This window comes from Lagenorhynchus albirostris, chromosome 15, assembly GCF_949774975.1.
Source record: "Lagenorhynchus albirostris chromosome 15, mLagAlb1.1, whole genome shotgun sequence".
NCBI classification, from domain to species: Eukaryota; Metazoa; Chordata; class Mammalia; order Artiodactyla; family Delphinidae; genus Lagenorhynchus; species Lagenorhynchus albirostris.
Genome location: NC_083109.1, coordinates 21,489,927 through 21,502,340, shown reverse-complemented (window position 1 = coordinate 21,502,340; position 12,414 = coordinate 21,489,927). Strand labels below are relative to the sequence as shown.

General features: G+C 51.8%; 1 protein-coding gene across 1 annotated transcript in view; it reads right to left on the bottom strand.

The window, feature by feature from the left end:
* TGM2 (transglutaminase 2) overlaps nucleotides 1-12,414 on the bottom strand; it is a 33,318-nt gene that overhangs the window by 20,174 nt on the left and 730 nt on the right. The window contains exons 2-3 of the mRNA XM_060123705.1: nucleotides 9,414-9,593; nucleotides 3,311-3,553 (exon numbers count right to left, since the gene is read on the bottom strand). Of these exons, the coding sequence (XP_059979688.1) occupies nucleotides 3,311-3,553; nucleotides 9,414-9,593 (423 nt within the window). The remainder of the gene's footprint in view (nucleotides 1-3,310; nucleotides 3,554-9,413; nucleotides 9,594-12,414) is intronic.

Below are 12,414 nucleotides of genomic sequence, written 5' to 3'. Positions count from 1 at the left end.
TTTTACAGATGGCAAAACTGAGGCTCAAGAATATATTACAGATGGGAAAACTGATGCCAAAACAAGGGACAGGCACACTCGCTGGGCCACGAGTCAGGAACCCCCTAGCTCTGAGTCTCCTTTGCTGTGTGACCCTGGGCAGGTCACTTCTTCTCCTGCCACCTGACTGTGTTCCCTAAGAGTAAAACGTGATCCCAGGTCTGAAAGGTGCTTTGCAAGCTAAAGCCCTGAGCCAGTGCGAGGAAGGAGCATCATTCAGGTGGAGAGAAAGCCGAGAAAGTGTCACTGCAGCTCAGGGGAGGAGGGTCCTTGTCCAGCTTGGGGGGTCCGCTGGCATCTGAAGGTTGCCTGGATGACATTCTAAGCAGAGGACCAGAGAGAGCAGAGGTGCGCCTGCTGGAAGACGCAGGGCACTTAGTTCCCTGTGGCTAGTGACGACAGAAAAGCGCCTGGGGCGGTGGGGCCAGATGACTGGAAGGCAAAGGTTAGCCTGGCCTTTCTAATCCTCACTTCACAAGTGAAATTGAGGCTGGGAAGGGGAATTCCAGAGCCATGGTATGACTTTGGTCGGCTCTGGGCATTTTTGCCTCCATGGGCTCCTTCCTCCACAAAAAAATAAAAAAAACAAAAATATATTTTATGACTGCATTGGTATAATGATGAACATATTAATATTATATGTTAAAACACATTCTCTGGCCTGAACATTCATTTTGTTTCTTCTGATTTTAAAAGAAATTAACACATTTTCATGGGTCCCTAAAAGTATGGCAGGCCCAGGCAGCGTGCCTACTGAAATCAGCTTGGGGAAACATGCCCAGTGCCTGGGATGAAGCTGCCCGGCCCCTCAGACCCCTGGGCTCCCCTACAGCGACCAGCAACTTTACAGCTTGGAGGAAGCAAACGTGAAAGTGGCTGGGTGTCTTCTGCGTCCTGCCCTGTGGCTCTGAAGATTGTGCAATAAACATCAGCCTTCAGATAAATAAACTATGTGGCTGTAAATCAGTGGTAGCACAGGAGGAAGAATTTAAAGAAGGCAAAGCCCACAGTACTTTCTCATCCAGTGAAGGTGTCAGCACATGTTGAATTGTCCCCACCGCAGCCCAGGAAGCTGGGACTATGATGTCCCCGCTCAGGTCTCTAGCTGGTAAAGGTGGAGGCCTTGGGGCCACTAGATCCCGACCCCAACCATGTTGGAGCTCAGGGATGGGAGGCCCCCAGGTCACGGGCAGATCCCCCCTCCCCCCAGAGGGAGAGCAGCTTCCTCCCCTAGTGTGCCCAGCACCACTGAGCCCAACTTCCTGCCTCCGCATCACCGGTTCCCGGCCTAGGATGTGGGTCCCTTTAGTCACTGTGCTGCTTGGCTGACTGTCAGGGAGGAGGCCAGGACACAGGAAGGGGACATACCCCAGACCCTCACTCCCCGTTCCCTGAACTCTGAAACCCCACGGTGTTGGGGTCGGGGAGGGGCACTGCCACGTTCCTGCCCTGCGGGCAGGGTTGCCAACTAGCTGTAAGTTCACATTGACTGAAATCAAAATGAGTGGACAGTGGGTCCAGCAAGGCCACTTCTGTCCTGAGAAACCATTCCGTGTGGCCACAGGGCATGTGATCAAGGGTGTTCCTCCCTCTGATAAGCCACAGGGGATCAACTCATGCCTGTGGGTGGGAGCCAGACTAATGAACCATCCACCCGGCAAGACCCAGGGCACTCCCAGCTCTTAAGAAGGATGAGCAGATGTCTGCAGACTGATGCGGAAAGAGCCTCAAGATGTACAGTAGAGGGAGAAAAACACCAACCCAAGTTGTGGGCTGATGGATATGGTAAGATTCTTTTATGTTTAAGAAAGACGGGGAAACCCATAATGCAGTGAGGTCTTGTACAACATGATGAATGTAATTAACACTGCTGTATGTTACATGTGAAAGTTCTTAAGAGAATAAATCCTAAAAGTTCTCAACACAAGGAAAAAATTTTTTCTCTTTCTTTAATTTTGTATCTATATGAGATGATGGATGTTCATTAAACTTGTGATAATCATTTCACGAGGTACATAAGTCATCGTGTACAGTCATTATGCTGTACACCTTAAGCTTATACAGTGCTGTATGTCAATTATATCTCAATAAAACTGGAAGGAAGAAAAAATACAGTGACTTCTCCAGGCACATACATTGGAATCTAAGGAGATAACCCCCCCAAAGACATCTAATAATGGTGTTTCACAAGGAAGAAAGTCAAGGGGGGCTTGTCTCTCTGTAGTGCTTGAAGCTTTTATACAGAGGGTGTTCTCATGTCTTACTGTTATAATTAGAAATAAAAGCGAAAGTATGTAAAAGAGAAAAGTTAAAAATCTTTCTGTTCAAATAAAATGCCCCAAAATGGAGAAAAAAGAAAGAAAGAAAGAAAGCAGTGGCCTAGTAAGAAGCTGGTTGTCTTGATGCTGGAGAGGCCAGAATTTCTGCCCTGGGCCCCAGGCTTTGAGGAGGGACAGCCCATTCCCAGCTGGCCCCACCCACAAGGCCTCTCTCTCTGCTGGGCTCCGTAGCAGCAGGAAGGAAAGAGAGCCCACTGTCTTGTAAGTCACATGCGGAAACTGAGGAAGGCCTGTGGCGCGCCCCTGTCTCCTCCCATCGAGATAGACTCAGCCCTCTCCCGGACTCTCTAGTTTTGTCCAGCATCGCCCACTTGCTTCTTGAAGGACCTGCCTAAAACCACTTATCTCTGAGCCTCAGTTTACCGTCTGTAAAACGAGGATGCTAACCTCTCCCCCTGGGGATTGTTGAGAGCCATCACTGAAAGAGTGCATAAGGAGGCACTTAGGTGACCAAACTGCTCCTGCCCACCTCTCCTGGGTACCCCGCCCCTCCACCTCCCTGTTTCCCTTCCCCAAGCCAGTCTGGTGGGATTTAAAACAGAGCCCCACGGAACAGAACCAGGCGTAAAGCCGCGGCCCTGGGCATCCATTGGGCAGCCCTTTCCTGAACGGGGCTCCTGAACCCGGGCCACCTCCAGGCCCAGCTCACGGTGCCAGGGCCTCAGACACGGGGTGAGATCCCTTCGTAGCTATGTAGGCTGGGGCAAGTCATTTTGCTTCCGCAAGTCTGTCTCCTCCTCTGTAAATGGGAATGATGAGTTCCGACATCACGAGGTCTTCGGGAGGCTGGAGCACGGAACTGTATCGAGTAGGCCTCACTCAGTTCAATTGCATGTCTCTTCCGCCCCATCCCCCCACCCTCAGTGGTTCCCATGGGTGGGTCCAGCCCTGCCCATCTCCACACCCTGCCCCGCGGATGAAGCGCAGCTCACCTGGGCACCAGGCATTGAAGAGCAGGGTGAAGTGACCCAGCACGAAGCTGGAGCCCTGGTAGCCAGTGGAGGCCTCCAGGCTGAGGCGGTACAGGCCAATGGGGGAGCTGGCTGGGGTGCGGAGCTGCAGCGAGAGGGCACTGTCCTGCTGGTCCACCACTGTGGCCACCCAGGCACCCTCCTCCACAGCATCGGACAGCCCGAAGCGGGCCTTGGTCCCGGCATCCTCGCTGGGGGCTGGGCCTGCAGCGGGAGAAAGCAGGGGCCGTGAGCCAGGGGTGGTGAGGGGGGGTGAGCGCCAGGGCTGGCAGGAGCAGAGCACATGTCTGGGGTCCCCTGGGCCTGGGTTTGAGGCCTAGTTCTGTCACCAACCATTGAGGGAACTTTGGGGACAGGTTTCATCTCTCTGAGCCTCAGCTTCTTCATCTGTAAAATGGGGATCAGACCCCAAAATGTGCAGGACGGTTTTGTGGGAATACGTGAAAATACGCGGGCACACAGCACGTCCTCAATCTCCCGGGAGGTTCCTCCTGGGAGAGGGGACAGTGTGGCCTGGGACAGGGTCACAGTCACACTGTTCTGGACTGGCGTGACTTTGGGGAAGACCATTCTCTTCTCTGGGCTCAGTTTGCCCATCTGTAACATGGACAGGAATTAGGCAAGATACTCTCCGAAGGTCCTCCTCTCCTGCCTAAATCCTTTAACTTTCAGAAAAAGAAGCCGAGACTCTGAGTAGAATGGGACCTTGGTCCTCTGATGTCCCCAGTGGGGCCTGTCTGAAAGCCTGCCTGCTCTTGGCTAGCAGAGGGTGCTGGCCAATGCAGGTCTAGGTGTCTATCTCCCAAGGGCCCCTCCAACTTTGCCTCTGTATCTCCATAGGCAGCCACGAAGAGCCAGAACTACCCCTCACCTCCCTACAGCCTTTTACACTTTACAAAGCACCTTGGCACTTCCTGCTTCTCCCAAGACCCCTTGTACAGGAGGGAAAACTGAGGCTCAGAGAGAAGGGCTCTCCCAAGAACATCCCAGGGGTCTGCAGCAAAGCTAACATCTGAGCCCACATCTCTAGGCCCTGGGCTGCCTCCAAGGTGCCTCTCATTCCCAAAAGGGATGCTCCCTAGTGGGGGGGTTTCAGGGCTCCGTGTGGTGAGAGCCTGTCTTGAACTAGCTCTTTTTCAGTTGGAGGGCAGGGCCTAGCCCATGTAGGCAGGTCTGAGTCATGGGGAGGGAGAGGGGTGCTGGTCACTCTTTCTGGACTTGGGCGGCAGAGAGAAGAAACAAAACCTTCTCTGCCTGGTTGGGCGGCTGCTCGGGAGGCTTTCTGTTTATTCTTGCATCTCCCTCCCTGCAGCTCTGCCCCCCTCTCACTACTGACAATATGGGGCCCTGCTCACTGAGGGGCCACCTGCCAGCCCCACCCACTCCCAGGCCCAAATATAACTATGAACTAACTGGCATGACACAGGCCTCTGGGGCCTTGTCTGAGTGCCAGGAGCCAGCTGTAAGCCTTTAAATGCTCCCTGTCTTCCAGAGCCAGTATTTAGGGGAGAAGTGGGGCAGCACTGGGGCCCGAGAGCCAGCCTAGGTCTGGTTCCACCACTTAGACCCTGAGTGCTGTGTGACCTGGGCTAAGTCACCAGGCCTCTCTGATCTGCGATTTTCTCATCAAAGAAGAAAACAGGCTTAGACTACACGCCTGGAAAGGTTCGACTCCAGGTCTGAAACTGCCTCTGTGGCCTTGGACAAGCTATTTAGCTTCTCTGTGCCTCAGTTTCCTTACCTGTAAAATGGGGTCAATTGCAATACCTCCTCATAAGGTCATTGTGAGGCTCAAAGAAGGTGATGCTTGTTAAGCACATTGCAAGGTGCCTGGCACATAGTAAGTGCTCAATACATGATAGTTATTATTAATTATTGTCACTACCACCTCTAACGCTGTTTAGAAGAATCAGTGAGAGTTTAAAGTAGTGACTAGCACATAGTAATTATGCAGTAAATATGAACTACCCCCAGCGTCATCCAAAGAGACCATATTACAAATCAGAATTCTCAGGCCAAATAACAGATTTTGAGACTGGAGTGGAATGCGGTAATTGTCTAGCTCAATTGAATCACTTCACAGATACAGAAACTGAGACCGAAAGGGGTAAAGTTGGGGTGACTATACATCCCAGTTTTCCCAGGATAGTTTCATTTTATGCCTGTGGTCCCAGCGTAATTCTTTTTTTTTTTTAACATCTTTATTGGAGTATAATTGCTTTACAATGGTGTGTTAGTTTCTGCTTTACAACAAAGTGAATCAGTTATACATATACATATGTTCCCATGTCTCTTCCTTCTTGCATCTCCCTCCCTCCCACCCTCCCTATCCTACCCCTCCAGGAGGTCACAAAGCACTGAGCTGATCTCCCTGTGCTATGCGGCTGCTTCCCACTAGCTATCTACCTTACGTTTGGTAGTGTATATATGTCCATGCCTCTCTCTCACTTTGTCACAGCTTACCCTTCCCTCTCCCCATATCCTCAAGTCCATTCTCTAGTAGGTCTGTGTCTTTATTCCTGTCTTACCCCTAGGTTCTTCATGACAATTTTTTTTTCTTAAATTCCATATATATGTGTTAGCATACGGTATTTGTCCTTCCCTTTCTGACTTACTTCACTCTGTATGACAGACTCTAGGTCCATCCACCTCATTACAAATAGCTCAATTTCATTTCTTTTTATGGCTGAGTAATATTCCATTGTATATATGTGCCACATCTTCTTTATCCATTCATCCGATGATGGACACTTAGGTTGTTTCCATCTCCGGGCTATTGTAAATAGAGCTGCAATGAACATTTTGGTACATGACTCTTTTTTAATTTTGGTTTTCTCAGGGTATATGCCCAGTAGTGGGATTGCTGGGTCATATGGTAGTTCTATTTGTAGTTTTTTAAGGAACCTCCATACTGTTCTCCATAGTGGCTGTATCAATTTACATTCCCACCAACAGTGCAAGAGGGTTCCCTTTTCTCCACACCCTCTCCAGCATTTATTGTTTGTAGATTTTTTGATGATGGCCATTCTGACCAGTGTGACGTGATACCTCACTGTAGTTTTGATTTGCATTTCTCTAATGATTAGTGATGTTGAGCATCCTTTCATGTGATTGTTGACAATCTGTATGTCTTCTTTGGAGAAATGTCTATTTAGGTCTCCTGCCCATTTTTGGATTGGGTTGTTTGTTTTTTTGTTATTGAGCTGCATGAGCTGCTTATAAATTTTGGAGATTAATCCTTTGTCAGTTGCTTCGTTTGCAAATATTTTCTCCCATTCTGAGGGTTGTCTTTTGGTCTTGTTTATGGTTTCCTTTGCTGTGCAAAAGCCTGGAAGCTTCATTAGGTCCCATTTGTTTATCCAGCATAATTCTTAATGGCACCCCTTTCATTCTCAGAAAAGACTCTGTTTGGATGATCAATGATCTGGTCTCCATGGTAACGGCCTGGGCCAGGTACCATAGCCACCATCACTATTGATACACCACCCTCAGGGACAGGCCAGGAAACACATTTCCCTTTCTCTCCGTCCCGCGGCAACCGTGTACATACACGCACTTACACACCCCTTTCTTCTGAGGGGTCCTGGTGGATGGGATGCGGACGGGCTGCCCCCCCGGCCCCACTGCTGCTCACATAAACTGGCTTAGAAAACTCCTTGGCTGCGGTTCCATGCGGTACTCTTTGTGGGGCTAGAGGCGCCGCAGAGACCCCCCTGGGTAAATGGCCCTGGAGACCTGAGGGGTCCTGGCCACTACCCCGACGACGGCAGTGAGGGCCTGGGTGGGGTGGATGAGGGGAACCTTCCAGAGTCAAGCCTCCTATTAGCTGCAGAAGGCTTCTTTTCACTGCTTCAGGATGACCTCACTCTCACCCGACCCACCTTCCCAACCCCGGCCCGCCTTGGGGGGAAGCAGAGCTTTATTCCTTCACAAGGGTGGTGCTTGTCTGCTGTGGTCTGTACCCCACAGCAGAGCCTGTCCGGCCTCGAATTGTCAGGGTGAAATGCATGGCATCTGGGCATGGGTGGGGTCAGGTCACACACCCCATTTGCTGAATGACCTTCGCCAGCTCTCTCCCCTCTCTGGGCCTCAGTTTCCCTGAAGAGGTAGGACAGGCTGATCATAAGCTAGAATGTTCCAACACTAGGGCAGGGTGCCCAGGCCAGCCCCAGGGTCGGGGGCTGACCAAAGCCAGGTCTCAAGGCAGAAGGCCCCGCTTCCTGGTATTGTTTCTCAGCTTCCCCAGCCCACAGGAGGGTCTCGGTAGCTCAGACAGGGAGGCCGAGTGCACCCAGAGATACAGTGCCTTCTGTGGCTGCCCCGGGGGCTGTGGACGTTACCAGGGCAGGTTGGCTATGATTTGAGATAAGTTGGCAGAGACTGGAGAACAGAGATTAGTTGCTGGAGTAGGAAGGTCAGCTGCCTGCCTCCCCCGTGGCCCCAACCCTGAACTTGGGGCCTCGTGACCTAGTGTCAGGCTACCTAGACAAATGGAGAAGAAGGAGAAAGAAATTCGGACACCTTGAAAGTGAAAGAAGGAAAAAGAGATGGGAAATACCCAAGTTGGCAGTTCATCGACCATCCATTTCACAGAGGAATAAACTGAGGCCGGCAGGCACTTGTGGTGAACAAGTAAATGTCCCTGCTCTCAGATCACATCAATGAAAAGCCTCAACTCTGGGGTCAGGGTTTCAATCCTGCTGTGTCCCTAACTTACTGTGTGACCTGGGCAAGTAACTTGACCTTTCTGAGCCTCAGAGTTCTCATCTGTAAAATGGGTGTTAGTTATGCTTCCAGAACAGAAGGATTCAGGATGAGTATGCATACACCATAGATGTGATTTTCATCAAGCCAAGCCTGACACTTCTCAGGGCACCACACCCAGCACTTAACTGCCATGGATTCAGCCTTCCACTTTACAGAGGGGGACACTGAGGCTGGAAAGATCAGAGACTTGCAGGAGGCCCCTCAGATTTATTGGAAGAACCCCAAGGATGCTGGGTATGTGTGTGGGGGGGTGCCCTGGCTAGTAGGTGTGTTCCTGCCAGAAGGGAAGGGGGAGGAAGGAAAGGGATGAAGGGGATATCCGTGGCGGGTCTGCAGGCACTGTGATAAGCTTTATCAAACGGCCTCCCAGGTAGTACGGGCCTCAGCCTGCTTGCTCTCTGGCCTCAGAGACCTCAGAAAGAGCTAGAGCTCACCTTTCCCACACTTGGGCCAGAGTCCCAGCCAGGCGGCCCCTCTCTGACCTCAAGGGAGTGGTTCCCATCAGAAGCCAAACCCAGGGATTCGGCATTTAAGGCCACTTTCCTGGGAATAGCAAAGAAGACTGGACACTGGGCATCTGGGGATGGGGTGGTTGGGGCCTCAATGTCCCTTCAGCCATCACTGGAGTCCCTGGAGCAAGACCAGCAAACAGCTGCTAACATCTGCAGAGCACTCCCTCATGTCAGGCCCTTCTCACCTAACTACCTTCCACCAGGAGCGCTTTACCTCAGAGAGGCTAAGCAACTTGCCCAGGGTCACACAGCGGGTAGGCAGTCTGGTCCACACCAGAACCCAGGTCTGTCTGTCCAGCTCCCCAGCCTGAGGCAGCCTCCCAAGGCTTAGAGAAAGAACCAGGGGAACATAAAACTGCCCACTCAGAGGGCTGGAGCAGCTGGGGTTCTCTCCACCAACCAGACCCTCTTTGGGCCTGATCCCAGAGGCTTCATCAGGTTGCGTGGGTTTGCGGGGGTGGCTGTTGATAAGAATTGGGAAGTTGTTCTCATGTGGGAAAAGGCAGGCAGGACCTTGATGGACCCGTGTGGCGGCAAACCTCCCCCTCAACCCTGGTGACAACAGGTTGTCAGGAACCCAGGCGTCCAGAAGCACAGACTTATCTACAAGACTGAGGGCCTGCGGAGACATCTCTGCACTCTCTGGCCTCAGTTCCCTCATCTGTAAAATGGGTTATGACTGCTGGGAATTTCTCAGGGGGCGAAGAGGAACGGCGTCACCTGTCCCATGGTCTGTCAGGGGACAACGAAACCACAGAACAGGGAGGTGCGGGCGTGGGACTCACCAGTCACGGCACAGAAGGTGAGGCTGTCCACGCCGGCCTCATAGTTTCGGCCCTCGAAGTGCAGCGTCAGCCAGAAGGGCTGGCCCCGTCGCACCACCAGCTTCTCCCTGCACAGGTCAGCCGTGTGGTGGTCACGGCCATTGGCCTCCAGCTCCAGGTCACATCTCTCCAGAACAAGATCTGTGGAGACAGATCTTGAGCCGTGGTTCCACCCCTCAGCCAGCTGTGAGCCCTGAGCTCCCTGGACGTGAGGGGTTCAGGGCGCCCCCCGGGAGCCAGCCTTCCCAATCCCCACCCGCCCTGTCCCCCAGGGGCTAACTGGGCCTGAATCTCCCCAACTCTTTTTTTTTTTTTGGCCATGCTGCGCGGGTTGCAGGATCTTAGTTCCCAGACCAGGGATTGAACCTGGGCCCACTGCAGTCGAAGCCCGGAGTCCTAACCACTGGACCGATGGGGAATTCCCTCCCCAGCTCTTAATCACAGGTTGCGTGCACTGCGGCAAGTGGGGAAGCTTTGCACCTCCCAGCCGTGGACCCTCAGGCAACTCAGCTTTTCTGGGCCTCACTTTTCCCCATGTGTCCACAGGTGGGGACAGCAGGACCCACCTAACAGGGCTGTGGTGAGCCATTTAGCCCGGTGCCTGGCTCATAATAAATGCCTACTAAACACGAGCTAGTCTATTGTGATTGGAGGGCTCTTTTGGTAAAAAGGGGGGTGGTGTTCGGTATCTATTAATTACACAGGCTTTGCCTTTTAGGTTCAATTTCCAATTTCCAGAAAATACAGAGGACTGAGGAAGATGTAAACACAGAACCAGGAAGCAATCCACAAAATTCGTACTCTGGGAAACTATAGGTAAAGTATTCGGTTTCTTTAACCAATAAATTACAAAAAAAAAACCCAGAAAAGACAAGAAAAAAAAAGTTGAAGGGATAACCTATAGACTAAGAGAAACCTAAAACACATTACAACCCACTGTGCTGTGTGACGCTTATTTGGATTTTGATTTTAAAAACTATTTATTACATGCATGAGGCAATTAGAAATTTGAATACTGATGTATAATGGTGATATTAAGGAATTTTTAATTTGTTTATGTCTCAAAAGGAGTCCTTATTCTTTGGAGAGATATATTGAAATATTTACGGATGAAATGATGTGATGCCTGGGATTTGTTTCCAAATAATGGGTTGTGGGGTGTGAGGGCAGGAGGCAACAGTAGCCATAAGTTGGTGGTAGTTGGGACCAGGTGACGAGAACATAGGCATTTATTCTACTGTTCTCTCTACTTTTATGTATGTTCATTATTCTCCATAATATAAATTTTTTTCAATGACAGAGGTTTTGGAGTCTTCTGGACCTGAGTTTCAGTTCTGCTGTGCCGCTGTGTGATCCTGGGGAAGGTGTCTCTCCCTCTCTGTGCCTCTTTTTCTGAAGCATCAAAGGGCTGCTGTGAGGTCTAGCAGAGGACACCCTTTCCCCAGGGCCGAGCCCTGGGCAAAAGTTTGATATGTGAAAGTTCTCTTTTCCCATATTTTCAGAGGGAGCTGAAGACCAGGGGAGGGATTGGGGTGATGGGAGAGTGAGGGTCAAATCTCATAAACCTTGTCAAGTTCAATCTGACCTAATCAAGGTCAAGATTAGGGGGACCGTAGGGTGAGAGGAGTGGGCAAGGGAGATGCTCAGAATTATGGGGCCCTTAAGAGTATGTGGTCCCACTGAGGCCCAGGGGCAGGGATTTGCCAAAGTCACCCAGCAAGTGGGTTCTTCCACAGGGACATACATGCAGGTCTCCTCCCTTCCGCCACAGAATAGCCCCCAAATGAGGCGCAAATTGCCCAGTAGCTGCCGAGGGCTTTGACATGGATTATCTCCACTTAAACCTCACAACTACCCACCTACACAGCTACTACCACTACCTTCACTTTGTAGACAGAGACATTACACGGCCCCAGGTCTCACGGCAAGCACAAGCTGAAGCTTTGGGGTTTGAATCCAGGGCTGTAGGTTCGGGAGCCCGCACTGGTAACAACCTCACTCACAGCTCAGGATTTGTTGTCCATCCCCCTGACCCCCTCCACCCCTCCCATCCCCCGCCCACGTCCCGTGTTGTTTCAAGCCTAGGAGGAGACCTGGGGGAAGTTGAGGCCCCTGCAATCACAGCAAGAGAGACCTCCGCTAGCCACAGGGAAGAACTTCCTGCTGGCCTGTTGGGGTGAAGAAACACTGTTTTGGGAAACTTCAACTCCAGAGAGCTTAAGCAAGAAAGAGGCCACCGTTGTCCCCCTAGGAGACCTTAGGGAGATGGTCAGTCCCTGGTCTGGGGCAGATGCAGCACTTTCTCACTCTACTGTCTGAAGAAAGATTTCCAGAAATCATGCCCAGCTCTAGAGGTGCAGAAACACTGGGGTCTAGGATCTTAGGATTTCTGCACTGAGAAAGGACCCGAGGTCTTCCAGGCCACCGGGACCCCTGTAGGAAGTGGCCACTCTGGCAATGGGGCAGGGGGCTTATCATAATTGGCATCTCCAGAGTCCCCCAGGTCTACTGAACCCCACTCTTGGGGACAGGGTGGGAAACTGCATGGGGCACAAGTGGCCGCCTAGGTGACGCGTCACAGCCAGCCCTGAGCTGGCTTTCGATCGCATGTGTTGGGGAGCCGGGTCCCAGAGAGGGACAAAGGTGGCCCGAGATCACACAGCAGGTCGGGCACGTCGGTGGTTCCTCCTGCTTGTTCCTGCTCCACGCGCCCCGGGCCCCTCTCCATGTTCGCTCTGCCCACCCTCCTTCCGGGGGGCTGCGGTGGTGCAGGGGCCACCTCCAAATGGAGTCAGCCAGGATGCTGAGTCCAGCAGCATTAGTACAGGCGCATCTCCCATCGTAGAAATCCCTCCTCTGAAATGGTAGCCCTGCCCGTGTGTGTGTGTGTGTGTGTGTGTGTGTGTGTGTGTAGGAAATGAATTGAGCCCCTTCTCCAGTCCTTTCACAGATGTACTGAGGA